The sequence below is a fragment of the Stegodyphus dumicola genome, chromosome 3, assembly GCF_044657685.1.
Source record: "Stegodyphus dumicola isolate Sdum_Otavi_A_Nest chromosome 3, ASM4465768v1".
NCBI lineage: Eukaryota > Metazoa > Arthropoda > Arachnida > Araneae > Eresidae > Stegodyphus > Stegodyphus dumicola.
Genome location: NC_140770.1, coordinates 250,723,019 through 250,749,520, shown reverse-complemented (window position 1 = coordinate 250,749,520; position 26,502 = coordinate 250,723,019). Strand labels below are relative to the sequence as shown.

At 31.8% G+C, this 26,502-nt stretch overlaps 2 protein-coding genes across 13 annotated transcripts in view; one reads left to right on the top strand and one right to left on the bottom strand.

The window, feature by feature from the left end:
• The window catches only part of LOC118191969 (uncharacterized), a 205,433-nt gene extending 188,653 nt beyond the window's left edge, over nucleotides 1-16,780 (top strand). For all 10 annotated transcript variants that reach the window (XM_085814032.1, XM_085814029.1, XM_085814033.1 and 7 more), the window contains 2 exons: nucleotides 11,658-11,717; nucleotides 16,186-16,780. In XM_085814032.1, coding sequence (XP_085670158.1) covers nucleotides 11,658-11,717; nucleotides 16,186-16,311 — 186 coding nt within the window. In that variant the 3' untranslated portion in view covers nucleotides 16,312-16,780. The remainder of the gene's footprint in view (nucleotides 1-11,657; nucleotides 11,718-16,185) is intronic.
• The window catches only part of LOC118194171 (HEAT repeat-containing protein 6), a 138,995-nt gene continuing 128,858 nt past the window's right edge, over nucleotides 16,366-26,502 (bottom strand). For all 3 annotated transcript variants that reach the window (XM_085814039.1, XM_085814038.1, XM_085814040.1), the window contains one exon: nucleotides 16,366-16,606. In XM_085814039.1, the coding sequence (XP_085670165.1) occupies nucleotides 16,473-16,606 (134 nt within the window). In that variant the 3' untranslated portion in view covers nucleotides 16,366-16,472. The remainder of the gene's footprint in view (nucleotides 16,607-26,502) is intronic.

Here is a 26,502-nt window from a genome sequence, read left to right as displayed (position 1 = left end):
TCTACAGCACTGCCCGAACACATTTGTCACATAAACAACCACTGTATTGAGTAAGACAGCTTTTCCTGCCCTGGAAATGGCTGTAAGTCTATGTATATTGTCACCCGAAGCTTCTTTGGAGGGGTTTGTTTTTTCCTTGGGTGATGGAAGGTAAGGAGTATCCACTGGAGAGTGAAGGTCATTGTCCCTATGGAGAAGGAAATGATGTTTTTGGAAGCAGCGGCTGCACAAAAAGTTTGAATTGCATTCTTATTCTCAACATTCATATTTTTTAATGCATTACATTTAAAACGAATGTTTTTTTTTTTTTTTTTTTTTTACAAAGGATACTTTTTTTTCTAGTTGGAATTATTTGAATTTTGCACCAATACTGGGTTTAGGCGGAACTTTGATAGGCACATTTTTATGGATGTTTTCTAGTACCAAAGTTTGATTTTCAAGAAAACTTAAAAATTCATTTAGTAAAGGAATATCTTTGGAGTTAAGGTCAGCTCAAATTGCTTTCAAGTTCCTTTGTCAATCTACTGAAGGAGAATATTAACTAACATTGCATTAGACCAGCGAACTGGTGGTATGCAAAGAAACAAAGTATTTTTAACTATTAAATTCAAAATTTAAATACCCCGACATTCTGTTTAAGTTTTTTCTCTAACACTCATAAATTCATGCGATCTAGGCTTTGTTTACGTCAATAGCCGCTCATAGACATTCGCAAAGTAATCCGTTTTTATTTTCATAAGTATTTTTTTAGCCGTAGGCATAACAAAATTTGTGATAAACGATATTTTTAAAAGGAGTGCTAGAAATGAATTCCTATAAAAAGATAATAGTATCTCATTAATCATCTTTTTAGTGTTGATCGATTTATGTAGCCACCATTTCTGGAATCATATTGCTCTCTAGAGTCCAGGTGGGTTAACTTCTATCTGGATACAGGAGTAGCAGGAAACTACATAGAAGAAGGGTTCAAACCCTTTATTAACTCTTTAAAATTTACAGTGTGTCAACTTGACGCTAACAAACTTTGCCTATAGTTGGGCAGTAACTGAAAGTCAGGTAATTGAAAATTAAAAGTTGAAATGTTTAACAAATGCTAAACTAACCTACAGGGCTCAGCGAGATCACGAACTTCAACCCCCTTCTAAGCTAGTGGCAGCAAAGCAATGCAAATTAAGCCACTTGAACCAGCAATAAGCAAATGTACCTATGGCAGAGACTGCAGCTAGACCCAACTTTTCTTTTCTCCTACCAAAACTCGACTTTTAACTACTTCCTTCAGCATCGAAAATTTGCGTGCGTTCACACATGCTACAACATTTAACTATTCTGGCACTGACAATTAGGGGAATGAAGGCTTATAGAAAAGTTTCAAATAAAACTTTAAATTATTAGTTAAAATAAATATAAATCCCTACAGCTCTTTTCTCAGAATACTTTTTTTTACACTAATTTGCTGTCTCTAACAGGAGGTATTTTATCTTCTTGTTGCTTTGCATTTCTTACTTATCTACGCAATTTGAGAATATCGTCATTTGTTTCTGAAGAACTCGTAATATTTGTGGATTTAAATATTTGTGAACAAATAATAAAACAAACTCAGATTTTTTTCAAAATAGAAAAATGGATAGCATTGACTAAGAGGGAAAGTGATGATTCACAGGTAATGGATCCACGGCAATCTACTAGCACTAAGAATATTGAAAAAAAAAAATGTTTGTAGAAAATATAATGAAGGTTATTTATCATTTGGGTTTACTCAGAATGGAGATGAAATAGTCCCTCAATCTTTTTGTGGTGAACTATTATCCAATCAAAGTATGAAACTGTTGTTGCTTAAAAGACATCTTGAATCTAAGCATGCCAATTTAAAGGAAAAATTTGAAGAATATTTTAAGAGAATATTATCGGAATTCAAAAAATAATAGAAAGGTTTTGTTATTTCAAGTGAAAAAGCTTTCAAAACTAGTTACTTAGTAAGCCTAGGAATTGCCAAGCCTGGACAGTGTGCAGAAAAAATGTCACCCAGAAAAAAGGGAAACAGAAAGAGTGTCCTGGAAAATAAGGAACAGAAAAAATGTCACCCGGAAAAAAAGGAACTCTAAAATCTCGCCAATCAGAGTTGGGGAAAGCAGCCAAATTCTCATTTAACCAGCAGGGTTATAGAGGGCCATCTTGAAGGAGTGTTAAGTGTAAGACGCTGAGCTAGCTGCACCTTACCAAGGTCACTTAGAAAAGAGGTTTCTTTCAAGAGGCCTCTGGGAAGATCTCATTTCTCCCACACTTCACACCATTTTGGAAAGAGATACAGTGTCAGGGTAGGTCTCACTGAAAGTGGAAGAAAAAAAATCAATGGGGAAACAGTTTTTCTGCTTTAACATAATAATGGTTTCCGTCTGTGGAACTAAACGATTTCATCTGTCCCTGACTGAAAACTAACAGTTTGTGGCCTGGAATTTGCTGTTTCATAAAATAACTATATTTCATGAATTACCTTAATGAATCAGTTAAAGTATACAAAATTACTGGATTCTGCCATATAACTAGTTATTTTATAGAATAACGATGGCCTAATCATTATGAAGTATTAGTAAATACCTTCGTTATTCTATTAGAAAATTCCTGATCATTAGCAAAGATGGGATGCGTATGCTGCTTTATTGAAAGCAGGACTAAGTAGCTTAACTCTTTTTATAAGCTGTAAAAGTATAAATTTGGTGCAGTTTGGTCTTTTTTTTTTTTTTTTTTTTTTTTTTTTTGTATTGCTGTTTAATTAATATAGCAACAATATTTATTATTAGTTCAAAGAGGCTTTGTTCCTGAGAGACTATTGTTTTCGTTTTGCGATTTTGCATCGAATCGCTCTGAATGTCCATCTCACTTTTCAAACTGTTGCCACCAAATATTATTGTCCTGTATTATATTTAAAGAAATTAAATAATGAAGAATCTGGATAAATGTATGTATGTTTCTCGCATTGTGATAAAACAACGGTATCTAGAGCCATCAAATTTTGAATAATATAATCCTCCACCGAATATGGGCATCTGGAAGCTCTAATTTGGAATCTGGAATTTGTTTTATTATCTATCTCATATTTTGTCAGACATTAAAGAATTTTTGATCAGCAAACGTAACGACTTAGACTGTGTATTGGAAATTCTAAAGATATGTTCATTTTAAAATCATTTTGCAATATTTCCGTTGAATTGAATTTTGTGATTTTAAGTGCGAAGAGCATAATACTTAATAAATGAAGGTAACACACAAAATGTTAAAAAAAACGCCCCTTTAGACGTAATGTGAAATCTGAAACCTTTCAGGTTTTCTTTTTATGTATTCTATTTTATTTTATTATTTATCAGTTAATCTATCCATAATATGAAATGTATTTTCCGAGAGAATAGCAATTTATCATCAGTTGTTTTATAAAACAAAGGATTTGTTTTAAGGCCAAATTGTTTATTTTTTACTTTAACAATGTATCTTTAGTTAATCTATAGAATAACTAGTTATTTTATAGAACAATTAGTAAAGTGTGAAATTATTAATCCATTGTTGTTGTTGTTTTTGTCGTGACTTATCTCCCTTGTCTGACAGTAACATCAGAGCAAGCCTATGAAATCCATTGTAGCATGGAGTGCAAGATTGCGCCTGTTGATGGCAAGAGCCTTGCGCACTCCACTGTTGACAGTACGACTTTGCTCAGTTTTGCCCTAAAATGTAGTGGTGGTACTAAAGTTTTTCAGTTTTTGTTTAGATGGTATGCATTAGTCAAAGGGTTGAGAACCGCTAATTAGACAGTATAGCAAGATCATGCTCGAAGGTTTTTAAGAGCCATCGATTGCATTTGATACTGTCTAATAACCGGCAAAGTTCCTTAGCTGATTCTTGCTAAATTCTCTGTTGGTTTAAAATGTTTTGTATATGACTATCAACTATCACTCGTTTATCTTCAGAACGTAATTTTAAACCCCAAAACAATGATTAGCATGTATTTTCATTCCTTTCCATAATAATTAATTAAATAATAAAATAAATAATACCCATCAAATACATACCCTTTTAATATGTTTTGAAGTAAACCCCAACTGATATAATGCACTTCTGTACTCAGTTGTATAAGTTTCGGAAATAAGCTCATGAACTTTCTCAGTTGTTTCAGCCATCTAGTGTGCATGTCATCTTGGACACTTTTGCAGCTGTCCCAAAAATTATCAAACTTTTCAAAAATACGAGAACGTGATAATGCTTCCTCTAGTACACCTCTTTCAACGTTTCATGGGTTTCTCTGGCAGTTCTGCCCAGTTTGAAGCAGATTTAATGTTAATTCACTGCTTCATATCTATGTCATTAAAAAAAATTGTTAAGTTCTTATGTTTCACTTAAATAAATAAACATAAATTGGTATTTAAAATTATGAAATTCTTCATATTTTCCAGAGAATTGAGGTAAAGGTATTTTGGGGAATTTAACATTAATATTTTCTACAATTATTATTTAGCACTTTTGATTTTAATTTTGCACAGAGGTATTTCAGATTACCTACATTTTTTCCAGATCATCCTCTATATTTTCAGTGATTTCACAGGATTCCTTTATAGAGATCTCTGCTGGTATATTGAAGTACTACAGCTTTAGTTCATTAAGGATTGCCTTAATTTTAATTACTGATTGCAATTTCACTTCTAGAAATAATACACTTTCTTTACTTTTGACAAAGTCACACAGAGATGTTCCAGTTTTATGACTTTTGTCTTTAAGCAACCATATTGCCTATTCAGTGGTATAAGATTATCCATAGTTACTAATCTTTCTTCGGGTTGGTTAGGACCAAAATGTTGATAGCATGTGGTTGTGGACTGTATATGATTTCATAAAAGCCAAGTTAAAAAACGTAACGTTTATTTTCATCAACACATAAATAATGCCATTTAAATGGCCAAAAAAGTGAGTGAGGATTACAATATAACAATTGGCTGTCATTTTGACTAGGCAGAGGAAAAAAAAAACTCTGTGGTGAACTGAGTGCCCGCTTAATCACTTAAGTCCCAATCACGTTATGTTTCGGCTACGCAGGATTTGACATCGAAAGGGACAATTCTCGCAACCCCCACAATTCCAGGAAACACACGTAGCTAGGTTACCATTTTCACTTACTACAAAAACTTGAATGCCAAACACTAATCGATTAGCTCTCAGATTGGGATCACATGAGGCTTCAGAAGCAGATCTTTCGTCTGATTTGTTGTCTCTACCTGGGACTGAGGTTCAGCCGAGACATTTTCAGTGAGGTTTGAAAAAATCCTGTGTAGCCGCAACATTGCTTCCATAGCTAGGCGGGGCTCTTTTTTCTAGGAATCCTCCCGTTTAAACCAGTGCTACCAGAATCTCATTTCTCAGAAAAGTCCCGGCCAGCAGGGACTGTAGATGTGTGATAACCTATTTACTCATTAATATTGGTTCTCACCACTGACATTACATGGTGCTGCAATCATTACACCATTATAAATAGACAACATATTCTAACCGAAACAGAACAAGTAGTTACAAGTGACCTAATAGTCTAAAAAAAACTAGTCTCCTAGAAATGTAAGATATAGAATAAGAGCAGGGCTGTGGAGTTGGTAGGGAAAATGACCAACTCCGATTCCTGGAATTTTAATGACTCCAACCTCGACTCCTTCATATATATGTAAACATATACACATGGGTACAGCTTATTTTTTTAATATAGAAGTAATAGATGCTACAGAAAAAAAATTGATGTATAGCAAATTTTTTATATTAATTAGCATTTATTACGAAACGGAAAAACTTGTCGGATTAGTAATTTCTAAGAAACAGTAAAACTTCGGCAAGATCCTCTTTGTTAGAGGACCATAGATCCAATTTGATAAACTTCAGATCTGAGAAGAGTCTTAAGTTCTAAAAGAGGTGGTGTCTTGCAAGAGCAATCATATTTATCTATTTCTCCAAAGGCCGTATATAAATCTTGTTATTTTTTATTTTTATATCTAAAGGCTCTTGGTTATTTATTTTCATTTGCTTTGCCTTAGCCTTTTCAATATTATCCAAATATTTTTTCAAAATCTAATTCATCAGTGGAAGACGATAATAGAGACTCAGTTACAATATCTGCAGTTTGACTGTTCTGATTTGAATACTCCAGTTGTTCTGATAATAATTTCATTCTTAATGAAAGTTTGTAGATGGCTTTCTTTGCCTTTTTAATTTGTTTGCCATCCAACAAAATTCGGCGATTTGGATCTACATATATTGAACTCAGCACGATCTTACTGTCTTGCAAACTAGTTTCTCTTTTCTTCATTGAAGAAATGATTCCTTCTGCAATAAACCCTTCATTTCAGAAAGAACAAACATTACATTCTTCCAGTCTTGCCTCTTGTTAATTCTTCATATTGTAGATTTTTTGTGGCTATATACAGTATAGAAAGAAGAGTTTCTAATTCTGCAAGGTCATTCCATAGTCTTTCTGTTGGTGAAACATTAGGGTTATCTACATCTTCTAACATTCTCGTCTCCTGTTAAGTCTTCAGATGGTAGCTTTTCTATAGCTATATACGGTGTTGAAAGAAGGGTTTCCAGTTCTGCAAGATGATTCCACAGTCTTTCTGTTAGTGAAATATTAGGGTTATTTACAGCTTCTGAAAAACTCCATTGCATTGCTCCTTTTCCTGCTCGCTTCTAAGAATGGCATCAATTTTAGGAATTCTTGCTGCTTAACTAAATGAATCAGTTTAATTAATAATGGTAAATATCACGTCCATTTTGCTCCCTTATATTTATTTACTAATATGTCAATAAAATAGAAAATAACTATTTATTAATGTATATAGTTCATAAATAAAAATATTAACTCTTTGTCATTAATTTTTTTTTTCAATTCACTTTAATTTCATTTCAAATTCAAACTGTTCAATAAAAACTGGAGTCAGAGTCGACGTGTTTTTTAGCAACTCCATCTCCGACTCCTTTTACCCAAAAATCTACCTGATTCCGACTCCACAACTCTGAATAAGAGTTCTCAAACTTTTTTACCCTACGCACCAGTTTCACCATTTCTAGAAGATATTACTCTCCTCCTTTCCAAAACTCGAAAAAGGAATATTCAGGATGCGCCCATTAATTTCCAGGTCTAATCTAATAACTCCGGAAAATATTTTATCAAATACATACCCATTTAATATGTTTTGAAGTAAACCCCAACTGATATAATGCACTTCTGTACTCAGTTGTATAAGTTTCGGAAATAAGCTCATGAACTTTCTCAGTTGTTTCAGCCATCTAGTGTGCATGTCATCTTGGACACTTTTGCAGCTGTCCCAAAAATTATCAAACTTTTCAAAAATACGAGAACGTGATAATGCTTCCTCTAGTACACCTCTTTCAACGTTTCATGGGTTTCTCTGGCAGTTCTGCCCAGTTTGAAGCAGATTTAATGTTAATTCACTGCTTCATATCTATTTCATTAAAAAAAATTGACAGCTGAATTTTAATGCATGTTTCAAGAACAACCACTTAATTCGAATAGCCCTGGCTTCATTGGACATGCACACATAAACAATCTTCCAAATACAAACATTAACATGTTCTGATGATTTACAGTTCTCATACAGCTGCGTCAGTTCTGGAAATTAATGGTCTCACCTTGTATGTATACATATTTGTCATATTTTAATTGCATAGAAGGAATCCGGTACTTTTAACTTGTGGCTGTAGACATGGTGGAAACTAGGAAAAGGAATGACATAGTTTTTTGCAAAGCAGTATTTATACCAAGTAGATGCATAAGTATATCTAATCTGTGATTGGCTAATTTTTGGTTTTAGTTTCACTTTTCAAGCAGCGTTATGTAACATGGAAAGATCTCAAATTTGGGAGAACAGATGAATTTAGGGGGAGAGCATAAAATCTAGAATAGTTAATTTTGAGGTTGCTATTTGTTTCTTAGCACAGCCATCATATTTTGTTATATCTTACGTATATATATATATATATATATATATATATATATATATAAACTAAATGCTTAACAGTTAAATAAAAGACTAACCACATGCCCCTCCCTAAAACTCGAAAATGCTACCATGGTTGAGAATCCCTGATATACAGCATAATAATAATTGAAATGAATCTGCATTTGTTGCTTTTAAATTACTCAGACTGTTAACTGAAAACATTTAATTTGAAAGAAAAATTAAACATGTGCTTTTCTGAATGATTACATAGTAGTGCATGGCAGATAAAAGTAGTCTAATTTGAGCAGTGGCAACATTTCTTTTAAATCGCTGAGCTGTTAATTTGGAAGACAAATAAATATTATACTTTGTCAAGTGAAAAAATGCTTGTTTTGTATTGCTGAGTTTTTGATTAAATTTGAAATATAAATATCGTATATAATAAAAGCAAATTCAATATTCGGACTTATCGGTGTTCACATGTTTGTATGGAAGAGGGGGATTTCATAATTTCAGCGGGGAACACATTACCCTTTTATTTAGCTATTAAAAATTTAGTTTTAGTTTTCAAAAATTAAAAAAAAAAAAAAACTGCTTTTATTCGAGTTTTAATATTTACCAGCATTTTACATGCATTTTGTTGTTTAATTTATAAAACATGTTAGAAAATAATCTAAATAAATGTATACCATGTATACATATCTGTACGTGTAGTATTTTTCATATTAGTTTTGAAAAGAAGGAGGGGAGTGATCTGTTAGCAGTAGTTTGTATGTGAGGTAAAAAAAGGTTGAAAACTACTGCTCTGAGTGCAGCCATTTTTCCATAATATGACTAAATTGTTGTATTTTGCTGAGTGGTAGCACACTTCTTTTATATCACTGAGTTTTCTGATAAAATTTGAAACAGACTGCATACTGTAAAGCTTTTAAGTCACTTAATTTATAATCTAAAAATCATTAAATTCCCACAAAACATGAGATAAATTAATAAATAACCAATTCACACTCTGGCAATACACAGGTTGGGGTTGAGGACGGTATGTTCAAAATTTGGTGAGTTTCTGCAGGGGAGTTCCCCCCCCACACAGTGTGAAGAACATACATACATACAGATTCTTCATTACTTAATGACAAACATGATATATTGCACATTAAGGACATCTTTTGTTAATTACAATAATGCTGTATATGGTAATTAAAATTGTCATTTCAGTACATTATAAAATAAATGAATATTAAACCATATCTATTAACTACATTATTAAAAAAGATTTATTAAAGAGATATTTACTGCTATTAAATTACTTAATTTGTTTGTTAAGTAACAGCAGATTGATTAAATTTAAAAGTAATTAAATATCTTATGCTTTGCTGAATGGCAGCACACTGCGAGTTGGCTGTTTATGGGGCTAAATGCAAAATAAATTAAAGATCTTCGTATAAGTTACATATTCAAAAAAAAAAAAAAAAAAAAAAAAAAAAAAAAAAAAAACTCATGATTGAATGAACAACACAGTTACTTCAAGGCAAAAGCCAAGTTGATAGAAACTAATTTCAAATCAGAATTAAATTCTTTTTCTGAAGAGCTGTGACTAAAATTATTTCCAATTATGTAAATTATATAAATCCATTTCAAATTTTAATCTAAAAAGCTTTATAAAAATGCTTAATATGAAATAAAATAGGTAAGCATATGGAAAAATTATGAAAAAAGAATCTATCAGATGAATGCATGCAATAAATATAGAGCTAATATTTTTACATTTAAGATAATAGTCATAAAGATAGTCTGTCAGTAATCTGATTGCCAAGCTGATGTAGTCAAGTAATAATTTTAGAAAAAATATGGCTGACTAAACATTAGAAGATTTAAAAATTGATGTATACGTATAGATAGTTAGTTCTATAAAAGATAGTTAACATAAATATATTTCATCCATCTGAGCAATGAATATGTTAGTAATTTTAATAGCATTCAACATTATTACATAACAATTTGAGAATTTTATCCAAGTCATAAAAAACAAAGAGCATAACAATTATACAAGTGTTTTCTTCAATGATTTTTGATGTTTCTTTAATTTGTTTTATGTTTCATTTCTTTGCTTTTGATTCTATAAATGATTAATATAATGAAATGCTTTTATGTGAAAATCCTGAAACCTATCTCCTTTCAAGTATTGTATTCCACTGCTAATAAAAAATTGAAATATGTACATGAAACATAAAATTATTTGTATAACATAGTACATTTAACATAGTACAACAACATTTTAAAAGGAAGTACTGATGTTAAGACACAACAACAGACCGAACAAATACTAATTCAGAAGTCAAACAACAAAAATCAGCATTATATTTTCAAATTTTCACATGACTAGTTTCAATGGTTTTACAGAACCATCATCCTCAGCTGCAAAAGCTCAAATGGTACTGATGTGTTAAAAAATGCCATTTTTAATTATAAGTTATATAATAATCATATTAAAAAAAGAGAAACACTTTTTTTCCATTGTATCTACCCATTTGATCTCCCCAAAAGCCATCAATTTCATCAACAAGTATGTTATGCATATAGATGCTTTTTATTACATAAACTGGTAAACAAAAGCAACAAAAATATTGGTGTACAAAATTATCTTAGAAATAGCTTTTTCATTGACTTATTATTATTATTTTACATACAAGGAATTCAAATGACTTGGCAAATATTAACTTTCCTTTTAAAATCCTAGGTAGACAGCTCTTAAGTTAATTTGCCTCAATCACTTAGGCATCCACCACACCAACCATCCTTTTAAAATTCAAATAAATTTTGAAATATAATCTGGTACTACCTATTTTGGTACTTAAGTATTAATGCTGTCACCTTGCTGCAAAATGGGAATTTTTTACAGATGAAAGGGTAAAAGTTACGTATTGGGTGCAAGATGATGGTTTTCATGCTTATTTTTTTCCCATACTATCAATATTTATCATCAGTAAGTAAACATTATCAACATATGAAAAGAAAACTTACTTTAGCAATTTAAAATACAAATTTGAATTATTAAATAAGTATTGCATGTTAATAAAAAAAAATACACATTCTTTTTCAGATCTTTCCAGAATTTTTTGTGCTATTCTTCTTCCGAAGTACACAGTGTTTTTGCTTAAAAAAAAAAAAAAAAAAAAAAAAAAGGCAGAGAAATCTGAAGACTCAGCTTTGTGCAATCTTTGGCAATAGCAGCTCTAAAAATGTATTTTCACATTATTTCCTTTTAAAAAATTTTCAGCAAAATTCTATGTTCCCACATGAATTTTACTTCAGTTTCTTCCATTGTTTACAAATTCCAAGAACTTAAAATTAGTCTTAAAATTAATTTTAAGGCAAAACACACTATAATTTGTTTATAAAAATCATTGGAACTTGGGATACAACAAAAAAGAATGCATATTGGAAATGGCAGCGTTGCTTGACTCAGGCCTGTTATGAGCATGCTTGCCGGAAGAATGGTTATGCGCATGGTTGCCAGAATTTAACATATTCTGAAAATTTAACTTCTACTAAGGTGGTTGCATTAATACAAAAGTACATTATTTTTATATCCTGCAGTTTTTAAACTTGTACCTTGATATATATCTCTTAAATATTTTCATGAATGTTTTATCAGATTTAAACTTATTTTCCTTGCAGGATGTTAAAGCTACTCCCAAATCACAGAAATTAGCAGAAAATATGCAGTTCCTTCAAACTGTAAGTACACAAATAGTAAATATTTTTTTCCTTCTGTTAATGATAATTGGAAAACTGTAATTATGCATGAGTAATGCGAACACTGCTGTCCTCCATATCATGTTTGCCATGCTATAAGGTTAGGACATAGAAAGGTTGAGTGTGCATGTAGACCGCAGGGGAGTTCTATATCTCCTGTTCTACTGGGCGGATTGACGAAATTCAAATTGCATTTTCCACGTATTGAAAGCACAACTTAGGGTATATGTTAGATTTATTTATAGCATTGTTCTAACATAAGTATTTTGACACAAAATCAGACTTTTTCTAAAATGGCATGCCAATTTTTTTTCCATATTTTGATTCTCCGACAAAACTTATGCCAAACTGCCAAGTTTTATAAAAATTGCACAAGTAGTTTTTAAAAAATGAGCTCCTCGATGTTAATTGAATTTGGTGTATATTTATTGATATCTTTTTTTTATTAGACTTCCTTGATTCTTCCTTTCATATTTTGAAATTTAGGTTCATTCCAAATAAAATTCACCCATTTTTTGTGATTTATTTTTAAAATTTGTATTTTTAAATAATTTTTATAAATTTCTCGAAGAACATTTTGAATTATAACCTATGAAATGTTTGCCATCATCTTAAAGTAGATATATTAATCATACCTGCAAAAAATTCTTTATTCAAATTCCTAAGATATACGGGAATTTACATTTTGCCACATTCTGAAATTTGCCATATTTATTATGAGTGATAATAATGAAAATGTGGTGTACGCACTTTGTTAAAATTATTTGAAAATATGAACGATGACTTCCCCCGTTCGAGTACAGAGAAAAAAGGTAAAGGAAATTGGGTTGCTTTAAATTAAGAAGTTCGCCAAGTGAATTATTCTTGGCGCAAACTGAAAAAATTCACCAAGATAAATTTTTAATTTCTCACCAAATATTACAAAATTTGATATCCAACCATAACTTGAGTTATAGAATCGAAATAAGGGAAAAATTTGTATATTATTTCAGAAGAAAACCGATTTTGTATCAAAATACTTATGTTAGAACAATGCTGTATATAAATCTAATATATATCCTAAGTCACGCTTTCGATACATGGAAGAAACAATTTGAATTTCATCAATCAGCCCAGTAGAATGGGAGATATAGAACTGTCTCCCTTCCCCCGCAGTGTACGTGTAATAAGTAAATGGATTGGATATTTTTCAGTGAAGAAATAACAAACATTAAGTGAATGGATGGATATTCAGTATTGATATTACCGTAAGTTATCACATCAAAGATTGGTAGTATCTATGAAACTGCTACTTTGTGGACTGCTTTTATGTTTTCATTGTTAGAATATACCAAGAAGGGACTACTAGCATTATTAACCCTATTGCAACCGCATTCATAATACAACTAGCAGCTCTTTTAACTCTGGGTATTGTGACTGGAAAAAACTAAGATCCAAAAGGAATTTTACCCTAATGGGATATTAGTCTCAAAATGGCATAAGACTATAAGCGGAATATCACTTTTCAAATTGTTACTATTAAATATTATCATCTTGTATTTTACTTGAAGGAATTAAATAATAGAATAATCTGCATTAATATATGCATGTTTTTCGCATTGTGAAAAACAATGGTACCTAGAGCCATCAAATTTTGAATTTGTTTTATTATCTATTTCATATTTTGTAAAGTTTAATAAATTTTTAATTAAAAAAACTCAATGATTTCAAAGCAAGCAGTGGCAACACTGTGTGGAAAATAATTTTTATCTCCAGCATGCAGGACTGCCTATTGGAAATTCTAAAGATATGCAGTTTTTAAATATTTTGCGGTTTTGCTGTTGAATCGAATTTCATGTGGTGTAAGCGGCAAGAACATAACATTTAATAAATAAAGTAAGCACACAAAACGTTAATAATAAAAAGACAAAAAAAAAGTTTTGTAAGGCCATCTTAGTCAGAAACTGATTGACATGATGAACTGAAAAAAAGACTGAAAGAAACAGAAAAATGTTATGCCAACACTTAACACTGCATCAGGAATTCTAAACAGATACTGAACAGATTTTTATTTGCATCACGCGAGACTGTATCAGAAATTCTAAAGATATGCTCATTTTAAAATTATTTTGTGATATTGAACTGAATTTTGTGGTTATCTACACATTCTTAGGAAACAGAGTGCTCTTAAAGGATGTAGCTGTAGCTCAGTATACTCAAATTCTGAATTGTAGAATGCCCTGTATTCCAGATGAGCATATATGAGTACAGTCAAAAGACATTAATCCGGACTCGTCGGGACATCGGTGATTCCGGATTATCGATTTTTCCCAGATTATAGATCATCAGTTTAAATCTGGTAAGATGGCATGCAGAAATTATAAAATTAAAAATCTGAAATTGTAATTTATGAAATAAAGAGCAATTATGATCTAAAGGGTATCAAAATTTACAAAAAAAAAAAAAAAAAAGCTTAATATTTATTTGTTTACTTTATTAAACATTTCTTTCAATGTGCGCATGCGTAAAGCATACATTACGCATAGTCAAAATTAGAAAATTGTGACCAGAAAACTATTTGATGTGTACTCGTGATATTTATAATGACGAGGACTTTGATTTAAATCATATCAAAGACAGAATACATTGAGATGAAATACTACATTTAGTAAGGAATTATAAGCTGAATAAAATAAAAACATCTGCCCTGAAGATAAGGATAGTGCTGACAGATCAACTTCCATTTTATTGTGCGGCGCGACGCCCCCCCTTCCGCAGAGTAGTGTGAAATTGATAAACAGATTTTGGAATGGTTAGAGAAACGAAGGATATGCCTTAATCCATTTTTTGCGGCAATTCCACTTTTTGTTTGATGGACATCGAAACATACTTTCGCTTTGTAGATCCTTTGGGAGCTTCAGCATCGGAAATTCTATTTGACATAATTGAAAGTTTAAGCTTACTTTTATAAAATTGCTCTAACAGTCTGCAAAAAATAATAAGCTGGATCCAATTCGAAGATTAAGGAACAATGCAATCTGCAACATTAACTGAAATAGATAATTAGATAATTTTAGCTTAGCTTATACCGTTAGTTATACATTAGATGCGCATGTGTAAACGTATTATGCGCACATGCATATGAGCATGCGTGAACGCATTATGCATTGATGCATGTGCAGAAAGTTTGTAGCTTTGAAGTTCGGATTATAGATCATTCCGGATTATGGGTGTCCGGATTAACGACTTTTGACTGTATACATCCAGTTACTGTTCCTTGTTTTATTGAGTTCATTCCATGATATCTAGCAAATATTATCTAAAAAAATGTAATTTTCATGCTCCCACATACTTTCTTGCAAGAAAAGCACTTTTCTTTTTAAAAAAAATATGTGGACAATATACCAAAAATATTGCATATTACTGGATATATTGCAAGTATTAAATTTGTAAAAATAACATCTGTTTTAATTTTATATAGTTACGATTTATAGTGAATTTTCATTTCTTTTGTGAAATCTTGGTGCTTCTTTACATGTTAGATATTAATAGTCACTGACCTAAATAACATTTGAGTGTTTCTGGATGCTTTTATTTATGTCTTAAATTATGCCAAGCATATTTGGAATCATTTGGACTGTCATGTCTAGCATGCTGACCTACAGCTATATACTTTTAAGATGTAACTTGGAGTTACAGATTGCAGAAACCCTACAGTTCAAATAAGAACATGCACATTCAGCTACCATCAATTGCTTTATTGAGTTTCTGATCCACCAACAAAACTTTTGGCACCAGCTTGGCATACACTTTTCACATCGTCAAATTCTCCGTCACAATCCTCCACACCATACTCTGACTGAGTCCCAGTTCATCGACAATTAACTTAGTACTAAGACGACAGTCATTGTTTAAAAAGTTCCCGCACTCTCTCCACATTTTGATCCGTTCGGCTTGATGCCAGAGCAGTCGTCGTTCCCACGGCCATCTTTGAAACATTTGTGCCACATGAAAACCATTGCAAGGGACATGGCTTCTTCCTTAAAGGCCTCTTGAATCATACCAAGAGTCTCTGTGGCGGTTTTGTTCAGTTGCACGTAAAACTTAATCGCATAACGTTGCTCCAAGCGCTGCTCCATTTTCGCCTCTCCCACTTTTCAACCAAGGTCAATGATACGCACTCACGCTGCAAGTGATGTGCACTTTCCAGAGTTCCGGAGGCAACTGCCGCAGCGTCAGTTCGTTCCCTGAGATCCCCCACCCAGCAGAACCGGTCCACGCATGCTCCCCTACTCAGAAATGAACCAGTCTTGAAACTTCTGATTAAACACCCTGTATTTCGTGCTATCTAGCAAATATTATCCAGAACAAACATGGCTAGATGGTTATATTATTCCAACACTGTATCTTATATGTCTTAAATTGCTTTTATTCTATGGTAGCAGTAACTATTTTTTTCTAAATGATACAGGAAAATATTTCTCCTTGGATGAAGAACAAAATGACACCAAATAACAAACAAAGAAAATTTTTCAAGACTCCTTTAGCAGAAAGAAGAGAAGCCAGATACAAAAAAGAATTTCAAGATTTTCTGTGAAAAACAGTGCTTAATTTCATAATTTTTTTTAGTTCATTAACTTGTTCAAAGTCATATTATAAAAATATGATTTATTGTTTAAGCATAAATGTATGAAAAATCAAGAAAGAGCTCTACAAGTATATATTTACAAAAAATTATAATCTCTTTTGCATCAGACATCAGTTATCATCTTCTCTATAAAATGCTAAAATAGCCTGATTTAAAGTATCTTGTAAAATGAACATAATCTGGACAGCATCTTCAGTATTACTTAAGGATGTTAGATGTTCAATAGCATTGCAGACATGAAGAACTGGAAAAAAAAATTAAAATATTGATTTATATGTTATCAAATATTTTAATATATATTGCAATATAACGTTTATTCACATAAATAAATTTTTAAAAAATTATTTAGCAGTTCAAAGCAAAAGTTTTATGCTCTTACAGAATTTATAAAATGCTATTAAATTTGTTATTAAAGCCATTTCCGTGTCATTGCTGCTTCGAAAAACTGTTGTAAAGACTCTTTTTTGACACAGTGCATCAGTGGAATGACATTAACAGTATTTATCAAACAAGAACCTAACATTTTATCCATAGGAAGAAGCTATTCTAAAACATGCACACAATTTAAAATTGATATTATGAGAATAACAAAAATATAACTCTTAAATTTTATACACATATATACAAGATGTAACAGAATTAATGGTTACCATTTTATGGTATTATAAAAGCAAGAATTTTCATATATTGTGAGCTGATGTGAAAATATAAACATGAAAACACAGTTATGATGAATAAAGAATGAAGTTATTTTAATCATGGATGTTTACAAGAACTATTACATTAAATGACCATCAACTGCAATAAAAGCATCACAACGATAAAATGATTGGCATACACTTCGGAAAGTACCTATATCATGTATGTCTACAACAGCAATAATAATTTTCATGGCAAAGTCTTCAAAAGGTCAATTTGCATCTTGTAAAGGAGATCTGTTATCACTGTGATGTAGGTATTGCAGTTGCTAAACATCCATTTGAACAATTTTGTAAATATCAATTCTAAATATAATTCTTGTGAATATTAATGATTAAATCAGATTTAAATCTGTTTTCCATATTCTTCATAGTTTTTGTATTTCTGTGTCAACATTTCACATTCCATCAAAAGTTACATATGAAAATCATTGCTTCTTTCATAATTAAAGTTGTCACCATGAATTCTCTTACACCTTGAAATATCGAGTTTCTTGTCTAGGAATTAAACATTTTGAAGAATACTTTCTTTAAATAAAGTAGTATAAAGAAAACTCTGAAGTTGCAAAATTATTAACATGTAAACTAGTATTGATGGTGGGAGAATTAGCAACCTCTCACTGAATAGTGAGTTTATTGTATGATGTTGATGTACAGGAAAACACTTCTAAACTTGTTTCTCCAAAAGTCAAGCCAGACTGCTTCAGTTTTATATGTTTTGTATGTATGACTATCTGTAATTAACTATTTAAAAGCCAAGCTTTCAGCCATCAGTCTTCCTGAAACTATAATGCTAGTTATCGCCTGTAGTTAACCCTAGCTGTGAAAACATGAACAAGCAAGTAAAACTAGCTTGACTTTATTCTACCTCCTCACTTTAAAATAATACAATATCAAAATATATGTCTCTTTGATTTTTCAGAGACCAGCTAGAATGTATGAATTCACTTGGCTACAATAATTAATTCTTATTGAAGCTACAACTCTAGGTCAGACAATTTAACTTATTATCTAAGCCTATGATGGCGAACCTTTTGAGCTCAACATGTCAAAATTTTGAAAAACCTTAGCTTAACTCTGTTGCTGTGTCACACAGAGAATCGGCCATCTGTTATCTATGTCATTCATTTTTTAAGAATGCGGTCAAATGCACCTGAAATAAGTGCAGCACAATGATGATGCAAGAGACAAATATTTTTGTTTTTGCAACTTTTTGTCTCTGTCGACGACTCTGAAAATACATTATGCTTGTCACCCAAAATGGGTTTATGTGTCATAGGTTCACTATCACTAATCTAGGTTAATATCTGATAATTCTTAAGAACTAGAGCAGTGCTGTTATCTGAAGTGTATGGAAGTGCGACTGCTGGTGATGCAGCCAAACATTTATCTATTGCAACTAATAACGGTTACGAATCCTTTCCCTCACTTTATACTAAACCATCTGCCAATGAAATCTACACAATTCTTTGGACTCGGCAAAATTAAACTAAAAAAAAAAAAAAAAATTAACTCAAGTTAAATGCCATATTTATCAAGATTCATGTCATAATTCATCATAACAATATACAAAACTGTATATTCTTCCAGAATTATTTTATATCCTTAGAAATTAAAAGCTCATTATGAAAAATCAGTGAGTGAACAATATAGTGGAGCAATCGTTTTTAAGAATGCACGCTAAAACATCAAATCTTTGACGCAAAGTTTATATATATATATATATATATATATATATATATATTTTCAGTATAAATAAATACTGGCTGAAACTGAATACATTTATAAATATGACTAATAAATTAAACAAATGAAATTTACTAATTATAATTTACTATTTATAAATATGACTAATAAATTAAACAAATGACTAAAAACATATAAGATTTTGCATGTATCTGTTCATTTACCATTTTATATTTTCTTCTACAAATCAATAATCCCAGAGCTTAAAAAGAGCATTCTGAAATTTTGTATAATCGCAACAGAACACTGCGTCAACTAACAACATTTTATACAAATGATTGATATATATTTTATTTTCCAGAAATACTTAAATTTCATGGTTAAAAGAGCTTCTTTAAATATTTTATTGGCATTTAAATTCAATTCTACCTCTCATATATAATTGTACAATTTTAAGGTGTAATTTATCAGCAAAAAATTTCAAGCAATTTAAGTAAGAAAGTAATTTATCAGCAATTTAAAATAAAATTCAAAGTGTCACACTGTTATTAAGATCAATGTCATAATTTTAAGGCTACGATATATAAAACACATTTGAATTTAAAAAATATTCTCTATTCGTATAAAGTTAAATTATGAAATTTTAATTGCATACAAATAAAGGATTAATTATTTGTATAAAGGATCAAAATTTACAAAAAAAAAAGCTTAATACTTATTTGTTTACTTTATTAAACATTTCTTTCAATGTAAGTTGTTTAAGTTGCTTTGTTTTTTGTGCTAAACGTGCATGCATAAACATTAAATGCGCACGCGTAACATTAAATGCACATGCGTAAAGCATACAGGAAAAAAAAGTTTGTGGCTTTGAGATCCAGATTATAGATCATTCCAGATAATGGACGTCCGGATTACAGACTTTGTACTGCATTATCATTTCAAAGGACGACAAAGGTGGCCAGATAGTCGTCACGGATAAAAACACTTACATCGATGGTGCCACTAAACTCTTAAACGATGGACCATATAATCCGATCCCTAAAGATCCTTTGCCTTTGGACCTGTCAAAAAGTAAAAACTGCGATCAAATCTTCACAAATCCTTTCAAGCAACTTAAAACATTTGCTTATCCTATCTGTTGTGAATTGTGCCAGATTATATGCTCTTCCCAAAATTCATAAAAATGATATTCCTTTCCGCCCTTTTGTATAAATTTAGGTACTGCCTCATATCCGTTAGCTAAATATTTAGTTTCTAGATTTCCAACTCTATTAGACAATAACATTTACACCATAAAGTTTGTAAAAAAGGTTTAAAATATTTCTCTTAGAAATTTACTCATGGTTTCTTATGATGTAAAATCATTATTCACTAATGGTCCAGTGGAGGGTGCATTAAAATGTCTAGAAACCAGACTTTGCGAATTTAATTTCTCTTGCATCGAAATTGAAGAGCTTATTTCTCTCACTCAACTGTGTTTGAAACAAACAAATTTTGTTTTCCAAAATAAATATTACAAGCAAACTGAGGGATTAACCATGGGAAACCCCCTCAGTCCCATCCTGGCTGATATCTATGTGCATTATTATGAATCAAACTTGTTTGAAACATTAAACTTCCTGGTATGGTTCTGCTACGTAGACCATACTTTTACCCTGTTTGAAGGTAATAAAGATGATTTAAATAAAGTTCTTTCAACAATGAATTCCATTGATCCTGCTATTCAGTTTACTTTTGAACTTGAGACCTGCAAATTCTCTTCCGTTTCTCGACATTCTCATCACACGTAACCAGGGCTTAATTTCTAAGATTAGAAGTGCCGGAACCCCATGGAAGACCATCAGCAAAGAGGAACAAGAGTAAATAAATAAAATTACTATTGAACTCATTAATTTTAAAATTAAATAGTTAATTATTATCAGATTAATTAATAGCTATTTAATTAATGTATATAAATTGTTATTTAATCAATGATTATTATATAATTACTTATAATTTAATTGGTAATTATTAGATAATTAATTATTATTTATTGAAATAATTAAAGATTGAATTAATTAAATAAGTAAAATTAAATTAAATGTAAAGAAAGAAATTGAAATTTAATAAGTGATTTTTAATATAATTTTATTGTTAAAATAAAATTTTCGAGATAAAATTTCTACTGAAATTGTTATTCAATTACATTAAAGAAGCCTTCTTATTCAGGGGCATTCTGACTAGAATTATGATTTATTACAAAAACTAAGAAGCACTGAAGCTGAGATCCGGTGGGCTCCGGCCCAAGCTCTGATCATAGGGGGAGGAAGTTCTTTTATCCTCACAAAAAATAAATATTCTTATAGCTGATGAAAATTCCAGGGTGAAACAGAATGAGGGTATGAGTGGGTGGAAACCAAAAATGAGGGGAATCTTGGTGAGAGAGAATGTTCTGTTTGACCACGGCTCTCTGCTGATATAATTATAGCCATCAAGCAGATGTGTGTCAGAGGTAAAATGAGTCCTAAATGTGACTCCTAAGGATGAATGTCAAGTTGCTTGTTATGCTTTCCCCCTCCCATTAGTGGATACTGTGGGAAGACGATGTATAGGACGTATTTGAGCAGTTTATCTCAGTATTTCACTTTTATTGTACTCGCTGTCAATTAATGCACATTTAAGAACACAAATTTTCCTTCCTGCGAGGATAACTAACTGTAAGCATCGATAACAATACACTAGATATGACGGCATTTGCGAGAAATTTACGTGTTCCTAAACAAACTCCCCCAAATTTATTGCCCTTCTTAAAGGGAAAGGTTTCTGCATGTGAGTGAGGAGACTTTACTTGAACGTCTCATGTTCTGATGAGTTCGTATTTCTAGGGAAATAGAGTATTGCAAAGTCTGCTTATTGTTAAACTAAAATGTTAGGAATTCTAAATTTTTTCCCTTTAAATTGTGGTTCAGTTTTATAAAAAGAAGTACCAGAGTTCATCTTATTCAAGGCTTCGGCTAGAATAGTATTTTATCTTAAAAATTGAGAAGAGTCGGGCTCTGGCGGAATTTAAGCACTGCACGTAACACTTCCAACTTCAGTACTATGGTTTACCGTAAACCTTCATCGGTTTGCCTTCCACCACACTTCAAATCATGTCATCTGACTAAACAAAAGTTAGCTTCATTTTATTCCTATGTTTTCCGTGCTTTTCAAGTTTGCTCCTCCAAACTATCCCTTGATGAAGAACTAAATTATTTAAAAGCAATAGCTACTGACAGGGGCTTTTTACCCAACATTATTAATCAAGCAGTTAAAAAATTTTCATCTCAACACACCAAAAGGCACACTCTTGTTTTAGGAGATTATAAAAATTCTGTTGTCATTCCCTTCTTTCCATCAATTAGCTGTAAAGTTGCACGTCTTTTGTAGAAATTTAATTTTGGCTCGTTTATTCTCCCATCAATAAAATTCCCGAGTTCCATACTCAAGGACCAAATTCCGGATATGAATTCTTGAGGTATTTACAGGATTCCTTGCCAGTGTGGTTTAATTTACATTGGCCAAACTAAGAGAACCTTAAAATTTTGCATTAAGAAACATGAGGCATATGTTAGAAAAAAGGAAACACAGAAGTCTTTTGTTGCCCAACATTGTTGGTCCAAAAATCACACTTTCAATTTTTCTGCTGCCAAAATTATTCAAAAAACATCTTCCATTGGTGAACTGGATTTTCTAGAAGCATTTCCACATTCAAAATATCTTTCTGTTCTAATTAACGACCCTAATTCCAATCCATTTTAGTCTTCAGCCTTTAAAGAAATTATGTTTTAGTTCTGGTTTCAGCGACAGATGGCACCAGTAGCTTATCTCCTGTCCAGGCTTTCTTATCTTATCTAATCAATTATATCTTATCTCATTCATTTGCATTTTTGCAGATGAGGATGATGGTTCGGTAAAAACATCGAAACTAGTCCTGTGAAAATTTTAAAATATAACGCTGATTTTTGTTGTTTGACTTCTAAATTAATATTCGTTCGGCGTGTTATTGTATCTTAATTATGGAGGCAATCATTTTAAATGTGCACATTAAAATGCCCTACCTTTGATGAAAAATCTTTTCATATAATCAAAAATCGTAGAATGCTATATATCAGGGGTGGCCAAAGTGCAGCTTGCGAGCCCGATATGGCTCTCGCAGACAATATGTGCGGCTCATGCATATAAAATATATGTATGAAATGTCTTGAACTAAAACTATTTAGTGTCTAAAAGGAAGTAATTAATTAGTTTAGACTTTTTACAAAGTTATCAGGGGTTTCTTTCTATTTAAAACCTCCTCCACTAGTTCTATAATGATGTAAATATGAATTTGTGGATTTTAGAAATTCTAGATGCGGCTCTCGAACATTCCTAAACACAAACATGCGGCTCTAACTGACATGAAGTTTGGCCAACCCTGCTACATATATTTAATGAGATGGAAAAAATTAGTAGTGGAGTTTTTACAATAAATTCTATTATCTTTATAGCTTGCAAGAAAGGTTTCTCAGCCTTGATCTTAAAATTTATCTCAGAAAAAGCTGTTTTTACATGAAAAAAATAACTGTTAAATCCTCATAAGGCAATCCAGAAAAGAATATGAAATGTGAAGGTTTTGATCACCAGAAGCAAACTCTCTCATAAAATTTGGCAGCATTTTTGAAAAGTAACAAAAATCGCTGTACTAAAAAATATGCTTATGCATTTTTAGCATTTAATACTTCACGTTGTTTATTTTCTAAATCAGCAGAATCGTATGGCTTTCATCTATAGCATTCACTTCACAGCACTTTATGAGCACAGAAATTGACGATGCAAGCAGGTTCCAGGAGGCACGTGTTCACTAACTTGACGGGTCACCATTTATGGCTTTCGTCTATGGACACCATTTTAGGATTGCTGCAGAAAAATGATGGTAGGTGAAAAATCATGAAAGTGAAGCGGAAGAGAGGTGAGCACGTGCTACACCGATGGCAGCCAGTAACAGAGTAACCAGTCTGAATTTTCCCCTAGTGGAGAAGAGGGAGAAAGCTGGTAGTGCCCTCTCTTGGGCCAGCGGACAAATAATAATAATAATAATAATAAAGAGTTCTCCCCAATCGTTTGCAACCTTTGTATATTATTTACATATTGATGTAATGAATTTATAACATTCATATCAATACAAGTAATTTCACTGTTTTATCTGATTTGCTTCTTCAGCCTTTCACTAAACTTTGTAGTCTACTCTTTGAAGTTAAGTCATCAAATTATACCATAAAAGCAAGCCTTTCATACTGATATAACTGCATTAGTTAACAATTCTCGATTTGGTACATTTTTGGTACTCGATTTGGTATTCTCGATTCAGTTAGGTAAATGTAGCTGCTGCTAATATATTATCGTTCTGATCATTTCTTCAATGTACCGCATCTCTACTATACATTTGATTTGTAATCAAAATGTAGTTTGTCAACATGAAATACATACTATTTGTACAAACTAAAAGATGCTGTATAGAATATCTTTTTACAATAAGATGATTTATACAATTTCCTTAAATTCTAGGCGATATATGTGTATGTATGTATATTTATATAACTACAATTTTAGCTTTAAATTTCTTTCCATTTAGCCTTTTGAAGTTATTTTGTATGAACAAAAAGCAGATATCGTCTTACATAAACATTACATATTCTTACATTCTAAATTATGAATAAATACTCGCTGAAAATGAATATGTTAATAAACATAACTAATAAATTAAGCAAATGAAATTTACACAACTAAAAGCATACATTCAAGATTCTGCATGTGTTTGTTTCCTTATCATTTTATATTTTTATGACAATCAACCATCTCAGAGCTTAAAATCAGTATTTTGAAATTTTGTAAAATCACAACAGAATACTGAATTAATTATATTTTTTATGAGCAGATTCATATCTAATTTATTTTTATAGAGCATTGTTTCCTGCTGAAATGAGGCAGTTTATGTGTCCCATAGCAACATTTGTTTTACATCCTGCAGTATTCTGGGAGAGAGAAGTCAACTTGTAGTTTTCTTATTAAAAACATAAGATATGTTTGGATTTAGAGATCTGGCTGGCCTATCCTTCTGGTTAATATCCTGCCCATTCAGTTAATCATGCCCAGAAAATTACCCATTGGATTCGCCTTATATGTATGCATGTAGTCCTACATAAAAATGAACTCGGGGCCAACTACAACCCTGAGAAAGCAAGTTCTAAGATCTCTTCTCTATTTCTTGCAGCAGTCGCAGATCCTTTCCAAAGAGCATGAAGGCTGTATACCAATCCAACATCATTCCTAGACAGACCGTGAAACCTCCACTACTATGGTAGTTCCTTTCTCTGATGTTAAGAGGATGGATAGCTAGTCCCTGATTCTCTCTACATACATGTATGACAAGAAATGATAGGCTGAATCAGGACTCAACTATGAAAATACTGTTGTTGTTGCTGCTCATCCCCTTGGTTTAGCCCCTTAAACCAAGTCAAAAAGATCATATCAATGCATCATCAACAAACTCTTCCTCATCCAACAGTTGCTGCACAGAGGCACTAATACATTCAATGGTATGAGAGAGAAATGTGATGTCTGAGCAGTGACAATAGGCTCAGAGCTTTGCAGTGTACCATGTGGGATCTTCAAATGTTATTAACATTGGTCAAAAACAGGGAGTGGACCTCAAAAGCTCGTAATTTGGAGGAAGGGGTAGTGAGGAGTTCACTAGTCTCTCTAGCAAGCAGATCAGAAATTAAATTCACATGGGAAGGAATCTGTGGTCTGAGTTTCTAAGACAATATCTAGACTCCCCTTTATTTGTTTTCATAAAAATAGCATTACCCATTCATCTAGAGTTAGATTTGTTTCCATCAGTGTAGATGACCAGAACATGAGAAGGGATATTAATAAACTCAAGAGCCAGCTGAGGCAGCAACTCTGGATGTTCATGGTGTTTGGTAAAATTTATTTTCAACTCGTCATTAATTGGCAATGTACTTTGCGAAGTTTGCTTTTCTTCTCAAGGATAATGGCTGAAGATCAGCCTCAAAAAGGACAATATCATTGGAACAACAGTTTTTGAGACAAGTGATAATTCTGGCTGCACTTAATTCAATTTGCATTAATTTTTTCAAATTACTAGGTGCAGTAATCTGATAAATCTGGTAGCCATACTCAAGGACTGGTCAAATGAGGGCAGTGTAGGTAATTCTGAGAGTTTTAGCATCCATTTCCCAATCACTGCCAAATATGTATTTTAAGAGCTGTAGCCTCTTTCTACATTTTTCAGCAAGTCTACTAATATTCTCACTACTGTTGATTTCAATATCCAGAGTAAAGCCCAGTAAGTAGGGATCTTGGTAAATTCAAGCAGTTGTCCCTTTAGATAAATCATTGGCTGATAATTGAAAAAAAATGTCTGTTAGAAGAGAAGAGGCAGCTTTGAGTTTTAGTAGTATTAAAAATCAATTTATGCTTCTCTGCAAAATGCTGGATTGTCTTCAAGGTAGTACTGAGAGAATTTTCCAATTTATTTAGATATGAATGATAGTCCCAAATCATTACATCATCAACAAATATGCCTATTTGACAAGGGCACTAATGCAAACAATCACTAATGTTTGATTGAAATTCACTAACGTTCTCTGCACTATGCTAAAGGTCTTGTACACAAATGTGAACACGATTCAAAAGGCAGCTGATCTTGCAGCCTTGTGTTCACATTTTCAAG